We start from the raw sequence: 21,231 nt of genomic DNA, 5'->3' as shown, positions 1-21,231 counted from the left end.
TTATTGGCCTCTCCGCCATGGGGACAGAGTAATTAAATCTGAGCATATGTTATTTATATGCTGCAATGTTCTTGCTCCAAAGTATTTATAGTTAGTACAAAATTATCCGTGTACAAGAGAATTATGCATTATCAAAGAGCTATAAGATGGAAAGATTCCAGCTAAGATTGCCAAATATCCCCCCCCCCCCCCTCAAAAAAAAGTCCATGGGGGATGAGAAAATAAGTAAATAAATATATTCTGCCCCTGTGAGATTGATTCAGAGTGACAGGGAAAAGGAGCAAAGTAGATCAGAGTCCAGGTATATCATACAATATAATACACTATGATAACATTTATAAAGCATGCAGCTGCTACCAAAGAAGTATCCAGTGCTAGCCGCTCAATTGTATAAGAGAAGAAGACTAGTTAAACCTCAACAGAAAGTTTATGCATCAAAAAGAGAAGTCTTTAGCAGTTTGTGAAGAAATTATTCGGAAGGAGCAAAGCCTAGGGTCATGGGCAATGGGTTCCAGAGTTTGGTGGCAAAAAGTAGCCACCTACTCTTCTTTCCTTGTGTACCCTGGGAACGCAAAGATGTTTTTGCGCATTGGAGCACAATGATCTTTTATCATCTATTATCATATTAATGTATACCAAGGACTGTAAACATTGGTGAAGAGATGTATGTATCATTCATAAGAGAAATGTGTTTGGTTGTCTTTTCTGAGCAGAAAATCATATTTTGGAAAACTATTTTTATATGTGGTATGAAATATATTTTAAATTTGTGTTTGTCTACTGAATTGCTTTTCTAGACTTCAGGATCCTATGGAACAGTACCTGAGGTGGGACATCTTTACAATCTTTAAAGGATTATGAAAGACTGTATATCTTTTATACATTATTTGCTCATAAAGTGTTTGATGAAAGGATTATGGGAATGCAAAATGTAAAATGAATGTAGCAGCCTGAGATGGTTTTGTTTTTGATAGATATGTAAATGTGTCTTTGTGTGTATATACGTAGATATGTATGTGTGTGTATGTATGTCTAAACATGTGAGTGTATATGTATGTGTTTGTGTGTGTATATATGTATATTAAATATATATATATATGTGTGTGTGTGTGTGTGTGTGTGTATGTGTGCTTACCTAAATACATATATTATATATATATATATATATATATATATATATATATATATATACATATATTGAGAGAGACGTGTGTGGGTGTGTTGCGTGGGTGTGTGTGTGCGTGTGTAACTATATAGCCCCAAAGTCTTACCAGATCCCATGCTCAATTAGCAACAGTGCACTGTCAATGTGAGATTTAAATCAACATTGCAAGTTTCAATCTGATAAGTAAAAGGTGCACCCGAAGTTGCTTACCACAGATTTATACAGCTGATAGATCCTTGGAAAATGTGCAAGGGTGGCCTCGACAAAACCTGACACATTTTGGTGATCTGGCCACCGATAGTTTGCATTTTCATTGCAGGATGGAAACTTGCAATGTTGATTATATACTCAATCAACATTGGAAGTTTCCATCCAGCAAGGAAAACGCTAGATTATTCACAAACTGACAGCCACATCTCGACTTAAGGGTTCAGCCAAGACGCAGATGTCTGTTCATGACTAGGACAACATTTATTACATATAGATAGGATTGCTTGAGGACAGAACAACTTGTTGGAGTGACATCACAAAGGAAAAGGAGTCAGGGTAAAACCAAAAGCTGGTTTTACTAAGTGCAATAAATGTAAGGCGTGCTGTCAATATGAAAACATAATGAATTTTATTCACCTTTTAGGAAAAACATCAATGCTAATAGGAGCATTTCATATAGGAGTGATTAAAGGCCAAATGTAGAAAGTGACCGTAGATGCAATCCATCATAATGATGACAGGTTATTTATAGCACCAATACAAGGGCCGCATTCCCCATTTAAACCAGCAGACATTCAGCTTGGCTACAGCGGAGAGTACTGTCTCCACTGTGGCCAACCTTCTCAGACAGCCCTTACTTCCCTGGTCCATCCAAGAAATAGCTTAATGTCTTCCAGACCTATTTAGGCATACGTGTAGTATTATTTTACTGTAAATTTCACACTTAGTTTTTGTGCAGAGTCTATGTTCGGCTGGTGCAGATTTGCAGCTTTCTTTACCTTTCACATTTAGATTTTTTAGAGAGTCTCAGTGGATATCCATTCATTATGGTGGTATTTCTTGGGACCCAGTACCTCCTGGCAGGTAATCCTGACCAGTTACTGATTCTTTGATATTCTGTCTACTGGGTCTCTGTGGTCCGCTAGTTCTTGCAGGACCTGAAACTTGTTACTGAGGGTAACTGAGTATTAACTGGTGTTGTGTGCATCCTTGAGGATTCTGGTGTTACATCACTGGTGTTGGTTTGCTGGTTCAAACCATCAATGCTTTCTTCAGTTTGAGCTTTAGCCTGGCCATTGCATGATGATGGTCTGATACCATATCTGCTCCTCTCAGTATTCTCACATCATGAGGGAACCTCTGGAGCTTCTTGGCAATACACGCATGGTCAATCTTGTTCTCACTTAAATGGTCTGGTGACACTAAACATTTCCTTGTGTATTCTCTTGTTATGGAATACACGACCGCCTATCACCAGACTGTTCAGGGAACCTTGATCTGTGAGCCTTTCACCAATCTCCTTCATGTTGCCAAGTCTATGGTTGCTCATGACTTTTTTGTACCCAATGTTGCTGCTTCCAATCTTCGCATTGAGGTCTCTCATCAGTATGGTGAAGTCTCTCTCAGCGCTGGCTGTTATTTAGAGCTTTAGTTCAGAGCAGTTCATGTAGTTACATTCTTGCACGTGTATACTTAATCATAGAAATCTGCACGGCGGAGTGCGGCACATCCTTCTGGGAACATGGTTGCTGTTCGCGAATGATATGAGGAAGTGTGGTGATTAAGTTAACGGTGATACTTGAAGAGCCTAGAGGTGAACAGTACTTGGAGATATATGATCAATCAGATATGAACTCGATCGCACTATTCTTTATGTAGGGGTTTGTCAATATTAAAAGAGTTAAAGCTCACGAATACTGTCATTTTTCCCAGGTTCTCCTGCAACTTTTATTCTGATTAGCTCAGAGAGCATAAACTGAATATTTGTCGGATCACTTAATGAAGGCTTGGTAAGAAGTAGTTTTAAGTAACCGTTTTTTCGTTGGTAGACTGGATGAGCTATTACTTTATTGAGAGCACGAGCACTATATCTTTCACAAGAGTGAGAGTCTGATTGCTGAGAGAGGATTTCAGTTTGATTTTAGAGATACATTTGTTCAACACAGTTTGCTAAATTTTTTTAATAGTGGTAAAACCTTTCAAAGGCTCTTTCCTATTGTACAGTAGGATTCCCCACTTTAATGAGCACTACTGGTCCTTTTTGGGATCTTATCCAAAACTCTGGTGTCAGCGGTGTCATTCCCCAGTTTCATTTAAAACTGATGTAATGCAGGACTAGACTGCATGTTATGAAATTTGAAGTAATAAAAATGTTATGCTGTTTTTGTTTGTGTTATAGATCCGAACTGGAACCACATTAATTTCTCAAGGATATTGTGTACTATTATAATTTTTGTTGTGATACTTTACCCTGACGAAGGGTTCAGTTTTGAACCCGAAATGCATTGGGTATCTCTTTGAATTTTTGGTTAATGATATTGTTTTCAAATTGCTTTTCAAACTGATTGAAATGTAATGAGTGGATAGGAAACTCAAGAACTGAACTTATTATTTTGTCTGGTTGAATCATACACATATGATAAACACTGGTATTGTGAATGTACGATTAATCACAGTTTAATGATGTAGGATAAACTGAAATATGAGAAGAGAAAATTACAAGTTTGACCTTTGAATTGCGATTAAAATTGAGGCCCTCTGCCCACAGCTGTGCGACAGGTAGCGTAGGGTTCTCCTTACGCTCTTTTATAATTCATTGTACATTTGAGGACTTTGGGCACAGGTCCCCACACTTGTCAGCACACAGAATCAATAACACAGAGCAAAAACTTTGTTCCTAACAATAAGAATTAGGAGTGCAGGCTCACCATCTTACACAGTCATCATAACCAACGTGCCCACACGTGGACCAGCACCCACAAACATGTCTTGACAAGACATTTTTAGTATTACAACCAATCAAGCGGACATCAAGGTATACTCAACGGAAGAAGCTGAATCTATTTATGCACTTGTCAGAGAAACTAGAGAATATGGTTCATCCTCAGGAACTGCAACACAACAGTTACGGCAGCTTGAATACTTGATGAGAAAATAAATTAATCAGCGTTTACATGCTACGACATTAATAGAGTATCATAAAGTAAAAAGGATTCCACGTGGTTTGAGGATTGCTCTACGTCCTATGCTCTTTAGGTTTGACAAAACATTTATGGCACGCTGGTACGCCATATTAAATAAATGCTCGCTGGATCTCATCCTTTTGATAGTGGAGGAAATTTCAACTCTGTTGAGAGAATTGACTCTAGATATTAACAAACTTAAAGATGAGATTATTGAACGCATGGAGCAGGAAGATTGGGATAAGGTATTGGAGAACATAAATAGGAACTTGGATATCCACGCAAAAGAAGTTCATGAACGCAAGATCCGGAAGTTTCGCCGAGACACAATAGACTACAAGCTAGATGAGGTGTATATGTGGGCTGAAAAATATGCATAAAGGAGGGTCTTTAAGAAACACGGCGCAACATCGTCAGAAGAGAGTATTGTCACGGACCAAGATTTATCATTACAACGACCCAGTGCATCTTCGGTGTCTCAAATATTTCATCCAACCCCAACTGAGACAGCAACTACATCTACCGGTACAACGTCTTTTTTAGTGGAAGGCCCCAATGCCAAGATACCGCCGGACAAGAGCATAGTCATTACAGAAGGCCAGTCAGGCGCAGAAAAACCAAAAACGGCAAAAGAAACCGTCAGACCACAGAGGACAGTGAAGGAATAAAATCGCTGGTAGTGAATATTTCTAGGAGACCTTTAACTAGGGATGAAGAAGCTATCTTAAGTAAATAAGTCTCTTTTGTGCCTACATACACATCTAATCCTTTGGAAATTGAGGTGATGCTTTTCAAATTCATGCGTAAACTACGGTTGAGATGGTTCTTCTCGAGTGTGGCTACAAAGAATGGAGAAGAATCCACACCACAAAAGTTCAAGCCAAGGAGTAAATTCATCTCACCTATCTCCCATAAAACTTTGGACACATTTGAAACACTAGTAAAAAAAGATTTGGAAAGCATACGATATGGTTCACCAGCGCAGGCAAATCTTACCGTTAGAGAGCGACGGATTTTAAACAAACTATGGCAGGAGGAATCAATTACATTTCATCCCGTGGATAAAGGAGGAGCACTTGTGGTGTTCGACACCGACTTTTACATTGACAATGTGAATCGACATGTATCAGAGGAGGAAACGTACATCAAGTTGGATCATGATCCCACACAAGAAATGTTATCTACACTGGAGGTCATACTACAAAAAGCATTGGATGAGGGATCTATTGATGATAACACTAAGAAATGTTTGTATAATTCAGCTCCACGTGTTTCCACTATATTCATGTTACCCAAAATCCATAAGCACAAGACTCAACCCCCATTTAGACCTATTGTAGCGGGATGCGGATCAATCAATGAACAATTAGGATCCTATCTTGATTACCATCTTCAACCATTGGTACAGGCATGGGTCACCTACGTGAAGGATACGACAGATTGTTTACACAAGCTTGAATCTGTAAAACATTTGTTCCTACAAGACATTTATCTTCGCACCATAGACGTGGTAGCATTGTATACCTTGATAGCACACAATGAGGGTATTGAGGCATTGGAATGGAGACTATTGCAATCAGATATTCCGAAGGAAAAAAGCATCTTTCTTCTGGAACTGTTACATTTTGAGCTAAACCATAGCTATTTCATCTGGCAGGGAGAACATTACATCCAACGCATGGAAACTTCTATGGGGTTTCCGGGAGCACCCTCCTATGCGAATACGTTTATGTCACACTTTGAAGAGCAACACGTATTATCTAATATACATAGGAAAGAGAATGCTGCACTTTTTATCCGGTATATCGACGACATTCTGGTCGTCTGGACAGGCTCAAGACAATTGTTGGAAAAGTGTATTAAGGAATTGAATCTATGTAATGCAAGAATCAGATTCACTTTTGAGATCAGCACGGAATCGATTCATTTTCTAGACATACACATCAAGAAAACACCTTTGGATTTAGAAACTATGGTATATAAGAAACCCACGGATGTGAATAATGCTTTACTGTATTCAAGTGCACATCCACACGCATTAAAAAAGCATTTACCCATCTCCCAAATGATGCGTATAAAAAGGATTACTTCTGGAGAAGAGACATGCCAAACACTGATTGAGCAACAAATGACAGAGTTCAAGAATCGAGGATATCCTGAAAAAATCTTGAAGGAAGCGCAACATAAAGTTTTGCAGATACCTCGCGAGGACCTCTTGAGAAAGAAAGATAAACTACCTATGAAACGTGAAGTTTTGTGTCCTCAAACATTCAGCTCAAGCATCAGCTATTAAAGCTATTATGAGGAATATATGGGAACTCATTGAAAATTAACTGGATTTCCAACAAGTGTTTCATGGAACACCACTGTTTGCACATACAAGAGCAAGCAATCTAAGAGAACTTCTTAAACCTGGAAAAAAATCATCTCATTCCAAATATAAGGGTATGATGAAATGTTATAACTGTGGACAGTGTGGTAACGTAATTTTGGGTAAGAATTTTACACATCCACACACAGGCAAAAACATTGAGCTAAAGCATACTTCTGATTGCAATACAGAGAAAGTGGTGTACGCTATAAAATGTCCATGTGGATTGGTATACGTCGGAAGAACCAGCAGGAAGGTTAAAACACGAATAGTGGAACATAAAAGCAGAATTAGAAATAAAAACATGAATTCTTCTTTGGTTAGGCACTGGCTAGAAACATCCCACACGATTCTACAAATGCGTTACACGATTTTAGAATGTATTCAAACAAACACAGGCATGGACCTTAATACGATGTTGGCACGTAGGAAAACCCACTGGATAAAATCATTAGGCACTGTTATACCAGGAGGTCTTAATGATCATTATGAACTATTATGTTACCTGTAAAAACACCAGTCATTAAGTTATAGATTGTGAGGGAATTCACTGCTCTGTCCACTTTCCCCCTATCACTTTCACCTTTCACTACTTTATTTTTTCATAATTTTTAAGTTGTCTATCACTCTAAGCACTTGTCTTTATATGATTGTAATGGTACTTGAACTTTGCATACGTAATCTTGTGAACTGAATAGAGTTCATAGAGCATATCTACTTGGACTTTTGGAGTCATGAGTCTATTGGGCAATCAATTAGTGGTAGATGCTTAGCATAGCTGGGTTTTTATTTCATTTTATTCATTTTTTCATTGAGGCTTACCAGTTCACGAGTGAGAAGTTATATTTTTAGGTTACTATTGACATTATCGGACATTCTGCCCGTTGTGTTGGTAGAAAAGCCTAAGTAAGGAGTCCTTTGTTAGTGTCGATTGACACTGAGTCCATCATTAATGTTGAGGCTCTTTAAACTGGACTCTAGGACGTTTCCGATCACGTGACCCAAGGTACGGATTGAGCTCCGAGGAGACAGTATGGCGGCGAGTAGAGGATAGTGGTGAGTTTTCGGTAAAGGAACAGCGCTGGCTGTTATTTAGAGCTTTAGTTCAGAGCAGTTCATGTAGTTACATTCTTGCACGTGTATACTTAATCGTAGAAATCTGCACGGCGGAGTACGGCACATCCTTCTGGGAACATGGTTGCTGTTCGCGAATGATATGAGGAAGTGTGGTGATTAAGTTAACGGTGATACTTGAAGAGCCTAGAGGTGAACAGGACTTGGAGATATATGATCAATCAGGTATGAATTCGATCGCACTATTCTTAAAGTAGGGGTTCGTCGATATAATAAGAGTTAAAACTCATGAATACTGTAATTTTTCCCAGGTTCTCCTGCAACTTTTATTCTGATTTGCTCAGAGAGCATAAACTGAATAGTTGTCGGATCACTTAATGAAGGCTTGGTAAGCAGTAGTTTTAAGTAACCGTTTTTTCGTTGGTAGACTGGATGAGCTATTACTTTAATGAGAGCACGAGCACTATATCTTTCACAAGAGTGAGAGTCTGATTGCTGAGAGAGGATTTCAGTTTGATTTCAGAGATACATTTGCTCAACACAGTTTGCTAAATTTTTGTCTGGTTGAATCATCCACATATGATACACACTGGTATTGTGAATGTACGATTAATCACAGTTTAATGATGTAGAATAAACTGAAATATGAGAAGAGAAAATTACAAGTTTGACCTTTGAATTGCGATTAAAATTGAGGCCCTCTGCCCACAGCTGTGCGACAGGTAGCGTAGGGTTCTCCTTACGCTCTTTTATAATTCATTGTACATTTGAGGACTTTGGGCACAGGTCCCCACACTTGTCAACACGCAGAATAAATAACACAGAGCAAAAACCTTGTTCCTAACAATAAGAATTAGGAGTGCAGGCTCACCATCTTACGCAGTCTCTCCCAAGGCATTACTCCAGAATGGACTATAATCTGTTGTAAAATTGTTATTTTTCTTCTCCTTTGCTGTCATTTATGGCTGCATAGCAATAGTTTACATTTGTGTTGATCCATTATTCTTTGTGCAGAAGGTCCCTGTGATGATTCTGGAACGAGAGCTTTCCACCCATTCAGAGCTCTGTCTGATGCTGGTGTTATCATCAGTGCTACTCCCTGAGTGTGCTGGGTCTTCTCTTTCGCATGTCCAGAATAAAGCAGCATTCTGCCTGCAGCCAGTCTTTTCTGTCTGGGCTGTGTCCACCTGGTCTCGCTGATGCCAAGCAGGGCCAGTTTTAAGTTTTTTCATCTTCACTGCCACTTGAGCTGTCTTGCATGTCTGGTACATAGTCCTCATGATCTATGTTCCCATGGTAATGGTCTTAGTCATCTTCGTGGCTTCTAAGGATGTCTGGCTTACGCCACAAGGCATCATAGCTCTCTGTGAAGGAGATTACTCTTTCCCCAAGACTGGGATGTCTTTTGGTTGACATTTCTGTAGCTAAGATTTTTTATTTACATGTTGGGGTAGCTATCCCCTCACATAACCCTCCTCCTTTTAAACCAGGAATTTGGACAGGCCATGGCAGAGTTTCATCCCCATTAAATGCATCAGTATATTGCAGGTCAAGCCAGCTAAGTGTCATCATTGTTACAGAAGGAACACCCTTTACACCAGTGATTTCTTAACCGCTCCTGCCAAGAAGTATTAAAGGCATGATGCAGAGGAGAGCAGTTTTAGTCCTTCCTCCAAGTATCTGACTAAAGGAGGGCACTGAAGTTCCACAAAGCAACCAACATCTATGAAAACCATAGACTTATAATGTGAATTGGATGCCAGAATACCACACATAGTCACAACATGTTTCACCAAAGGTATTTCCTGACAACACATCATACACACAGAGGAGCTCATTCCACTGATGCTGCAGGCCTACCTCTCTGTACAGGAATATATCCCATACAGGGAGTCATGGGTGGGAGTTGCAGCACCCTAGGGCATCCTAGATTCACCACTGCCTACATAGCATCAGTGGCACACATAGCATGTAAACTTGCAAGCTCTTCCATGCCATCCATGTATGGCAGACCTTCATGGGGCAAATGGCTGCAGCCCACCCTCACTGTCATGAAAGCCTGATGGTGTGATGGATGCAGCCATTAATGCAGAGGGCAGCCACAATCTATGGCAGCACAACCTGGATAGGGTGGGGGGGTAAACAGTATCCAGTGCAGCAGGTAAAGGCCTGCTAGAGGAAGGTGAGGGCATGCATGATGACTGTTAGACAGAATAAGTGCAGAAATCCAACATTTAGGATGCAGTCTGCCCTCAGGATCCATGGGACTCTCTCTTTTCCTTGGCAGATAAAATGTGGGCAAGTTAATATAATGTTATAAACTTGGGAGATAAAGACGTTAAGCAGGACTGACAGAGAGAGGCACTGCGTTTTTTTGTTTAGGATTTAGACTGATAGCACAGTTCAGATGACCTGAACATTTAGGGATAATTTTACTAAGAAATCAAGCAATGCAGATCAGCAAACAACGTTGTTCCACTGCATTGCATAAAAAGGGAGATAGTGGGATAGTGATCAATCTCCTAAGGTATTGCACTTTTGCTCTATCCGTTTTGCTGGCACATTTTAGGTCCTGTATCTATGCTCTTACACAATGTGTGATATTTAGCACAGTTTTTGTCCTGAAAGTGCACCCTTCACACAAAGGTATTTTCGTGACACTACACCTGTGCAAAGTATAGCTAAATCTGGCCCCAAGCATGTGATGGGTGTGTTGCCGTTGGCTGAACACACGTGTGAATCTTACAAGGGATATGAGTAATATTCCACCAGAATATCAACTACATAATATCATGAGCCTAAATCTCAAGCCCTAAATTCCAAGTACCAAACATAATGAAGGAACGTACTGAGTTAAAAATAGTTTTATTCTCCCTAACTTTATATATATATACATATATGTACCTTAACCATTATTTATATCTGTTGTGGTTGCCTGCATGTTTACATAGATACAAAACCAATTTCAAAACATGTTATTAGAGGAAAACACACACACACAATAGAGGAGCAAAGGATATTTATTCTTCATTACCCATGACGTGAATGAATGAATGAATGAATGAATGATATTTATTGTTTGGTTACTGAAAACCATTACATAAAACCAAAATACAAGATAACAACATTCCAAAAGTTAAAATCAAGAAAATTTCAAAAGTTCAGATTATCTAGTTCATGGGCCGGCAGGAGGCTCCATACTCCGACCAGTAGAAGTCATCAACATTGCCCGTGCTTGAAAGATGAACTTTCCAAAGGCCGCCATATGCTTTACTGTGGACAGGGTATAAAGATGGGTAATCCCCTCCTTTGCGGTACGTAAGACCGATTGTCTTAGTAATGGCCTGAGATAAAGACTGCGGGCCAGACGCAGGGTTGGACAGCAGAAAAGGAGGTGGGCCAAAGACTCACGTTTATACATGCAAAGCCTACATTCCCAGACTCCTGAGCTGGCCTGACCGCAAGGGTATAGTTCTTTGAGGAGCAATGGGTGTAATCTGTAAGCCAAGATCTTGTGAAGAGCGGCACGTCCCACGGACTGCGTGAGATGATGTTTAGAGGTATGCAGAGTATGCAAGGAACACAAGGTCTCATGCAGGTTTTTTCTTCCCAGCAACTCCAGATCAAGTTCCCATGACCTCGAACGCACTTGTTTTTTAATTGCATTATTGATGGCAGAATATTTGACATATTCAGGATTCCATGAAAATATTGCGAGATTGAGGTGGACCTTAGCCTCTTCGAGGATGGCCGACCAGGGGTTCCCTGACCCTCTGAAGATACCTTTTAAAACTGCCTTTAGTGGGTTCTCCTGTGCCGCTGTTGTTAAAAAGTAATATTTACTTAAGGCGGCCAGCTTTTCCAGTTCTTGCTGGTTAAGTGAGAACTCCAGGCGAACAAGGGTGTTTCTAGTGCACCTTGGAAGATGGAAAAGTTTCTTATATGCTCTACAGTGGATTTTTTCTAATTCATTACTTAGTTTGCCCGGAAATGCCTGTAGAGCATAGTTGAGTGGCGGCATGAGCTTGGCTTTAAGTACTCTGTTAATGGCCGTGGTGGACGGACTGTATAAGGAGGCTTGCAGCTTACAAATGGCATAGGTGATGGATTTACCTTTAGCCTGGATTGACTTAAGATGGGCGCTTGCGCGCCCTGATTTCTGAAAACAAATGCCCAAATAGGTGTACCGCTGCGTCCTTTCCAGCAGGAGATTGCCTAGCCTCCATTTTAAAGTTTTTTTCCTTGGGTAATGTCCAAAAATAATTACTTTAGACTTGGTTGGGTTTGCTACAAGCCTATTTTTGCCATTGTATACGGCGAGTGCCGTCAACATCTTTTGTAGCCCCATTCTCGTGTGGTTCAAAAGGACCTAGTCATCGGCATATTGCATAAAGTGAATTTTGAACTCACCAATCTTTGGAGTAGCCAAGGCGGCCCCAGTCAAGGCCTTCTCCATATCCGCTGGGTATAAGTTGAATAATAATGGGGCTAGCACACACCCTTGTTTTAGGTCTCTGTCTGTGTTGATCTTGGCAGATGCGTGGTCCCTCGAGAGTTTGATTCGCACCTATGTTTTTTGGTAAAGTGACTGTATCGCTCTTAACAGAACCGGGTTGATGTTCCATTGGGCCAACTTGGCCACAGGATTGCGCGGTCTACCCCATCAAACGCCACCGAATAATCAATAAAGCAGGCGAAGAAGGGACGACTTTTACGTGTCCGTGCGCGATGCGCCAGGAAAGAAAGTGCGGTGATGTTGTCAACTGTGGCAGACCCAGGTCTAAAGGTTTGGCAGAATGGAAGGATGCCTTCAGCGCTTGACCAGTCTGCAAGGTCCCTCAAGATGGCACTAGCGTGAGCTTTTCCCTCAATGTCAACAAGGCAATCATACGATAGTTGGAAGGTTCAGATTTTGGGCCTTTTTTATGGATAGGCTGTAAAAGCGAGCCTCTCCATGAACCCGGTACGTCCCCCTGGAGCCAGCATTCAGAGTACAGATGGGTCAGATTATTGGACCAAAAGTCGATGTTAGCCTTGAATAAGTGTCCAGGGAGTTCATTAGGACCTAGAGCGGCGTTTTGTCTGATGTTTTTTATGATGTTAGCAACAAGCAATTTTCCCGGTGGAGCCATCTTCTCGACGAACAGGTCTAGGTTGTCTCCAGCAGTGGATGTTTCATTATGCATGTGAGCAGGGCCATCATTAGTATAGAGTGCTCTAACATGGGCGACCCAGATGGAGGCTTCAAGGGAATTTTCTCTATGGTATGGGCCTCAACCCAAATTGCCTATATACTTCCAAAACTCCTGTGATTTTCCCGGGCTCAGCAAGTTGAAAATTATTAACCATTGAGCTTCACAATGGGCACATTTTGCTGCCCAAACCTTCTTAGCATGGCTTTTTTTGGCTTTTTGTAATTGGTTCTTGTTTAGACTTGTCCCGATTTTACGGAAGAGTTTGCGTTGCTTGTTTAGTTCTTTGGCGCTTTTTTTGATTTCAATATTGTGACCATATGTAGGTAATGTACTATTCGAGCTCCCACGAAGAATCACCGCCAGAATCTCTGTTGTGGCGTTCCAGGTTTCTATGGCACCCTTTTTATGTTCGCTTGGTGGCCAACATGTCCACTGATTTGCCCAGCTGTTAAATCCATTAATTGCGGTCTGTTCCCATTTGATCCTTCTAGGCAGCTTTATTAGTTCTTCTCCATCGGCTTCTCTGATGAATTCAAGCTTATACCGATGGTCCGCTGTGAGGTTCACAGTGACAGTTAGGGCAGAGTTTGCCACTTAGGATTATATAGTCGACCGTGGTTTGGTTGTTAAATGTGGGACCGACAGTCAGCCCAGGGCTGTTCTTTAGAAGGACTGAGTGCGCCGTCGCCAGATTGTAGGTTTTTAGTAGGTCGTTCAAAGCGTCGGTGGCCCCGACCTGGAGCCTGCGTGTGGTTGATACCCCAATGTTATGAATGTTAAAATCACCAAGGATAATGCATTCATGGGCCGCGAATTGAAGCATTAAAAGCTCGATGTGTCGTGTCAGAGTAGCCGTGTTGGGTGAGAGCCCATGAGGGTTATGATAGATATTGATTAATAGAAGTGAAAAATTACTGTTTGTTAGGCGACAGCCTTTCAGGATGACTGCCTGGATGGTATCCGGCAGGTTGGGTATTTCTGCAAATTCCAGATTGAGTGAGTGTTTTATATAGACCCATATCCCGCCCGAAGGTCTACCGAAAATGTTGAACTTTTTTGCGGGTTTTCCATACTCAGCGTATCCTCTCCGGGAGAGAGGATGGATTTGCCAGGTTTCTTGTGTGCACATTATGTCTGCTTCCTCCATAAATGACACCGCAGTTTGCTTGAGAAGCAACCTCCTGAGCCCAGCGACGTTCCAAGACATGATTTTCAAACTCATCGGAGACCATTCCTTCTCAGGGGGCTTTAGGTGCATATTTATTGAGCGTCGATAAAATTGGCCTCAGGCATTAAGGCGAGGACCATTAGGTCTTGGAATTTAAAGCAAGCGGCAGCCAGGACCAGTCTTTATTCACATGTCCCAGTGTTGCGCATGTGCGTGTGCCCTGGGTTGGATTCGTGGTTATCTTTATATGAGTTCTAATATGTTGATCAGGGTTTGAGACGCCTTTGGACCCCTGGAGGGTAGGAGCCATTTTTGGTGCATGGAAGGGGAGCGCATGCGAACGTGGAAGCTCTCCCACTAGTTGTGCCATGTTTCCCATCTGGGGCTGTGCAGACTGTGTTTTTAATATGAGAGGATATTTTTGTGACCGCTTGAGTTTTATCTTTATACCCCAGCTTTCCAGTAGCTTATACTGGCTTTTCAAGGCCTCTGCCATGACCGAATTCGTGAAGGTTAGCTCCGTGGTTTAGTTTTTCTCTTCCGCGTCCGGCGGTAGGAAGGAGATGGTTTCGATGTCAGTAGTTTTTATCCCCTCCAGCCCTGGGATGTTTGCACAGAGTGTCAAAAGGTTGCTGCGGTTGAGAACGTCCCACCTCCACTGCGAGACATATTCTGGATATAGTCTGATATCTGGATCCTGGGATTGGGCATGATTTAAGTAAGCAACGGAGTCCGCGGCCTGACCGCCTAATTGTGGTGCCGGTGAAAAGCCAGATGGAAGGGCACTTACCTGCTTTTTTGGCCCCATAGCTCATTGACGGGCCACCGTAAGTGGGAAACTGGGAGGGCAATTGTTAAATGAAATGTTTTCGATATTCTTGTATCAAAGACGGCCCGTGACCCTTGAGCCGCACCATGCGTCGTCAACGTTAATGGGACAGTGACCAGAGGATAATTTAAACGAGCGTCATATTCAATGAAACAAGTTTGAGTCGCTTCCGCGGTATGATGACCTTGTAAATTGTTTGCTCGGCATATTATTGGAACTGGTGAGGCTGGCCTGGGCGCTACCAGAGAGGCAACCGGCCCTGGAATTATTTCTTCGTCAGTCAAATGAAGAACTTCGTGCTTTGGTTCCAAGCTTTCTGATGTTATAAGGGTAAAATCTGGTACAGTCGTTTCCGGTGTCTCTGTATAGCCTTGTATCAGATTGCCGGGACAAAGCCATTCCCGTATAGATTTATTTTTGTTCGCCTCGTTCAATTTTTTAAATTTTTTCTTGTTTTTTCTCGATAGATTCTTTTGGGAGTCTAGGCTGGTCGAGATGGGAATCTGCTCCCGGTCTTGAATTATTGTTATGGTCGGTGAGGCCTCTATGGCATTTGCGTTAATCACCAAGGGGAGCCCCGCCCTAGCAAATTTGTTTTCATTATTTTCATTCGTTTCTGTTCTGTCTAGTGATGAGACCTTTATGCCTTCATCTTTAGGCGGGTCGGGTGCTGGTACTTTTACATTTGAGTCCTTGTTCTTGCCAGCTTCTATTTTAAGATCCTCAATTAGTGTAGTCAAAATATGCGGAAGTTTTTCTAGATTTTTCAAAATAGTACCACAACTACATGGTTCCGGCTTAAAATTTGTACTATCCTGTGCGCTGCGGATCAAGGAGTTCAGATGATCCAATTTAGCATCGACCCCAGAGATTAAATTTGCCACTGTTTGTAATATATTTATCTGGGCATCAAGCTTATCGGCATGCATGATTGCGGCTCCAGTCATGGAAATTAGGGTCTCGTTGATTAATGTTGGGTGGTCTACAAACACTGGGGGGCTGTCCCCCCTTCTGCGTCTTGGGGATGGTGACTGAGATGTTTTGTCTTGACCAGGGAAACTTCAGTTCAACCGGATCGGAGACTGGGTGTGCCGGGCTGATAGTTCTGTGATTACTCCTCCTTCATCAGGGCCTTTACTGTTACCAGACGCATCAAGTATGTACTCTCCGTTTGCTGATGCACTGCGGCGTGGGCCGTTACGCGCATCAGCCATTGGGGCCCCATTTGGGGTCAAATTAAATTGAAGATTTTCTAATGCTTGAGGGGACGGGGTTGTTGTTCTGATGTGCTCGGGCCTCGATACTGCCCTGTCGGCTGACTCTAACTTGAGCAGGTCACCCCCCTGAAACGTGATTATTGTTGGTGAAAGGGGTGGCCCTGGAGCCTGCCCCACGGTGGAGCTCAAGCACTGGCCCTGTCCGTCCTCAGGCGAATTAGTAGGCAATGTACCGCTCTAGGTCCTAAAAGGTGCTGCAGAACTTATTACCAGAGGGTGCCAGAAAGTTCTTATGTCTCTGTTGCCTAAGGGCCCAGTGATGGCTACAGTAGCACCCGGGCGGGGGGTTAGGTGGGCTTGATTATAGCGCTTCCCCTCTTCACCTGTTTGAGGCGGTGCATTATTCAATATCACTGTCCGTGCTGGAGACGCCGTAAATGAGACTGGGAGCACTGGAGTGGCCCCTGTGGCTCCAGATGATTCCAAGAGTCCCCCCTCCAAGAGCACTGGCCCATGGTAGAGCACCCATGACGTGTTCACATGACGGCAATAGTGAAGTACAGATTTTAAATAAAGTCCACATTTGTAAAGCGCACAATTTTAAATAAAGCCAAATTCAACAACACAGAAAGCAGACCCATGTAGATGCTACAGCCACTGCCATCTAATGAGAGGTAAAGTTCAAAGTGTTGCACAAAGTGAAATCAAAACCAGTAAAGCAATAACTACATAAAGTGGAAGAGAAAAACAATGCAATCTACACAATATTAAACAAACCTCCCAAATAAAGTGTAGGATAAAGACAATTCAATCTACAAATATTAAATCAATGAAATGTTAATAAAATATTGTTCAGAGTCCCCTTTCCCAAACAAAATTCAGCGTTTGTCATTCTAGACTTAACCCTGTAAAAATTCTATAACAAATATAGTTAGTGGGAAATTGATATCTATCCAATAATCTTTGTTGTGTTCATCAAAAATTAGATACCATCCTCTCCATTCTGTACATAGTGTATATCACATGTGACAGCCCAGTAAATAAGCCCAAAATTGCCTAATCCATGGGATAACATAGCACTGGCATTCAGAGAAATGCGACCCTACCATGCGGACACTCATGACCAGGACATCACTGATTACATATAGGGAGGCTTGCATGCGGGATCTCTTCCCACCTTTAACTCAAATGTTGACACCTTGGAAACTGTCATCGCCGAATGGCTGAAATCGGCTAGTGATAAGCATGCACCCCTGGTTCCATTGTCTCGTACCAGACATCAAGATGCTCATAAATGGTTTACTGCCGAATTGAAGTCACAAAAATTGTCACTCAGACAATTAGAAAGGAAATGGAGGCACGGTTATCTCATTTCATACAGACTTAAATTTCTGGCGGCTCGTACAGCCTACAAAAAAGCAATAATGACGGCTAAAGCAACACACTTCTCAGCTAGAATACTCAATGCGAACAACAGAACAAAGGAAATATTAAAAATTGTTGGTGAGATCAGTAATGACGAGAGAATACTTCCAAACCATGCTCCCACGTAAGAGATGTGTGATGTATTAAACAATTACTTTGTGGACAAAATTGTAACCATCAGATCAAGCATCTCTCCCTCGATCAATGTAGCGTGCCAGAACGATGTTTCTAGAAACCCAGTCACTATGACTTCCTTCATCGCCTTATGTCCGAAAAACCTCCCTGACTAACTTGTCCGGGTCAAGTCCGGCTCTCCGAATGACTGCTGCCCTCCAGCTATTATGAAAGATATATTTACAGCACTACCCCACAGCAGCCTTCCCTTTCTGAATGCATCTTTACATCAAGGGGTAGTACCGCCTGCTTTTAAGGCTGCCACAATAGTCCCCCTGTCAGGTTTGCCCCACAAGACTCACCTTTGCTTGTGGCGCGATTCCGCAGAGACGACAAGAGCACCCGTCCCTGTACCCACCTAACCCTCGTGGACGACAAAACCCAGCAGGGATGAGATGGACGCAGGGATGGGAGCCAGGGTGTAGGGTTAAGGATGGCGTGGAGCTGGTGGGGCGTCCCGGTGTTACTGGAAACCAGAATAAGAAAGATCAGAAAGTGAAGCAGACCCGAAAGGAACCACCCCACTTACACACACAGGACCAGGTACCCCTTGAGGACTTACCAAGGCTCCCGAAACGAAGGGTCCCCGATGAGTGCAGCTCCGGTTGTGAATAGCGAGGAAGGCGCTCCTGCGCGTTATCGCCAAGTACAAACTAAAGAAAGCGCTCCTGCGCGTTCACCCAAGCTAAAACAAAAAGGAAAGCGCTCCTGCGCGGGTAACTGGAAATGGGAATCAACCACCCAGCTTGTGGCATCCCTGGTAAGGGGACAGGGTCTGCAGGCTGAGGTATTCCCTTATAGCGCTCCTGCGCGGTGGGAAAAACAAAGTCAAACCCCCAAAACACAATCTTAGGTTCAATGAACACCCTTAGGGCGCTCCTGCGCACCAAGGGTCATGAAAACAAAAATGGGCTTTTCCTGGAACCCCCAAGTGAAGAAGTACACAAGCGCTCCTGGAAAGGCGCTGTCTAAGACAAGGAAGCGCTTCAGCGCGGCTTGCCTCCCAGAAGCAGAAGGAAACAAAGTAGCACTTCAGCGCGGCTCTCCGAGAATGCCGCGGAAACAAAGTTGCACTTCAGCGCGGCTCTCCGAGAATGCCGCAGAAACAAAGTAGCACTTCAGCGCGGCTCTCCGAGAGTCAGCTGAAGAGGGCTCCGCAGGGCAGCTAACGAGACAGATGTCAAGCACTCCTGCCCGGCTCTTCTCCAGGCATGCAGGTCTCAGGTTCAGCTAGAATCCGGAATCCGAAGCGCTCAGCCGGCGGGAAAAGCGCAGTATATGCGTTTTCCCCCGGAAGTGCTTCTGTGCCTCGCTTCCCAGGGGCTAGACCGGGTACTCGACTTCCGCCGGAAGTGAGTATCCCGGCCTCCCGTGTGTGTTAGCGGGATGGCCGGCCGCGGCAACGCCGCGAGCCGTGACACCCCCTTCTGAAAAAACCCCGGTTAGACCTTCTTATCCCTGTCAACTACCGGCCCATATCGCTCCTCCCTTGGCTCTCTAAAATCCTGCAGGCACATGTGGCCAGATATCTATCCAGCTTTGTGGAACAAACAGAATATCTGGAGCCAAATCAAGCAGGTTTTCGACCAGCCCATTCAACAGAGGCGGTAGCTTTGGCCGTCCTGGACACTCTAAGAGCTCATTCGAACAGGGGAACTCCTCAAGCCTTGGTGCTTTTGGACCTGACGGCAGCGTTCGACGCGGTCGACCATAACATCTTGTTGAACCTTGTGGAACCAGCAGGCATTCAAGGCTCTGCCTATAATTGGCTTAAATCCTTCTTAACCGGCAGAACGCAAGCTGTACGTCTGGGCACCCTCACTGCCTCTACAGTGACCACAGATTGTGGGGTACCACAGGGTTCATCCCTGTCGCCATTATTGTTCAATCTTTATCTGAGGCCTTTGCTTTACTCATTAAAGAACCGAAAGGTCACCGTTTTCAATTACGCAGATGACATCCAATTCCCCCTAGATGATCCCAATGCAGCTGTGGAATTTCAAACAACCATGCTACATATCCAAGACTGGACGGACAGCAATCAATTGAAACCCAATCCAGGTAAGACAGAGTTGGTGCTACCTGGGAGGATCGAGGGTTGCTGGGGTCCTCACTTTTGGCCTAGCGAGCTGAGCCCCTCTCCTGTTCCATCCTTGTCGGTAAAAAGCCTCGGGGTAACAATCAGTGCAGACATCTCGTTGAAAGGACAGGTGGGAGCAGTGGTCTCTTCCAGTCTTTATCAGCTTCGAAAAATCAGGAAGATCGCTCATCTGCTGACTCACTCGGCGCTGATCCAGGTAGTGATAGCACTGGTTCTCTCTCGCCTGGATTTTGCAAACTCCCTTTATACTGGCCTGCCTCAGTATCTAATGAAACTGTTGCGATACATAAACAGCCAAAATGGCATTCTGCCAGGTCCTTGTTGCTCAAACTTCACTGGCTCCCTGTGGAGCAATGTGCGGCATTTAAGACCAGTGCCTCGCTTTCAAGGCACTGCAAGGCAAGAGCCCAAAATTCATCATGGAAATGATAAACAAACATGTCTCTCGGCGCAATCTGCGCTCATCTTACTTGCATCTCCTATCCGTCCCAACTTTCAAACTCAAGCGGGTCGGAGGTTGCAGATTTTCTTATCTGGCACCTAACTTCTGGAATTCCCTTTTGGTAACAACGAGAAGCTGGACAACCTTTTGGATTTTCGAAAGGCAATCAAGACGTGGCTGTTTGGACTAGCTTTCTAGTAGGACCCGATGTAATAACCTAAGCAGGAGTAGCGCCATGAAACCCTGGGGTGACCGCGCGCTTTACAAGTAAATGTTAAGTTAAGATAAGATAAGATGAGGAGAGACCAACTTGTATAGAATGACATCAGAAAGGAAAGGGAGTGAGGTTAAAACCAAAAGCATCTTTTTCTTAATGCCAAAAATGTGAGGCATGCAGTCAATATGGAAACATAATGAGTTTGATTCACCTTGTAGGAAAAACATCAATGTTAAAAGGAGCATTGCATATAGGAGTGAATAAGGGCCAAATTTCTATATTGGCGGTATATACAATCCATCACAATGATGACAGGTTAAATGTACCACCAATACGAAGGCCCGCCTGCCCCAATTAAATAACAGCAGACCTTCAGCTTGGCCACAGTGGTGAGTACGGTCTTCACTGTGGCTAAACGTTTCTGACAGCCCATTCTTTGCAGGGCCATTAGAGAAATAGCTACATGTCCTCCTCTCCTATTTAGGCAGACATGTAGCAAGTTTTTTACTGTACATTTAGGTAGTAAAGAACATTAAAAGTATTGTGCTCCCCCTGCCCTGGGAGAAGAGTCAAATGATGAGGAAAGCATTATAACTCTTCTTTTCCAAAAGAAAATACTTTCTTGGGATTTTCGTTTTGAAAAGAATGCTGTTTGCTACAAGGCTGCATCCTTCCGATGC

At 43.1% G+C, this 21,231-nt stretch overlaps 1 protein-coding gene across 15 annotated transcripts in view; it reads left to right on the top strand.

Moving 5' to 3' along the window:
- LOC144773569 (uncharacterized) overlaps positions 1-21,231 on the top strand; it is a 993,958-nt gene that overhangs the window by 522,304 nt on the left and 450,423 nt on the right. For all 15 annotated transcript variants that reach the window (XM_078658686.1, XM_078658677.1, XM_078658685.1 and 12 more), the window contains one exon: positions 798-827. In XM_078658686.1, coding sequence (XP_078514812.1) covers positions 798-827 — 30 coding nt within the window. The remainder of the gene's footprint in view (positions 1-797; positions 828-21,231) is intronic.

Source organism: Lissotriton helveticus, chromosome 8 (assembly GCF_964261635.1).
Source record: "Lissotriton helveticus chromosome 8, aLisHel1.1, whole genome shotgun sequence".
Taxonomy (NCBI): Eukaryota; Metazoa; Chordata; class Amphibia; order Caudata; family Salamandridae; genus Lissotriton; species Lissotriton helveticus.
The sequence above is the reverse complement of the archived record's forward strand: the minus strand, read 5'-3'. Positions and strand labels throughout refer to the sequence as shown.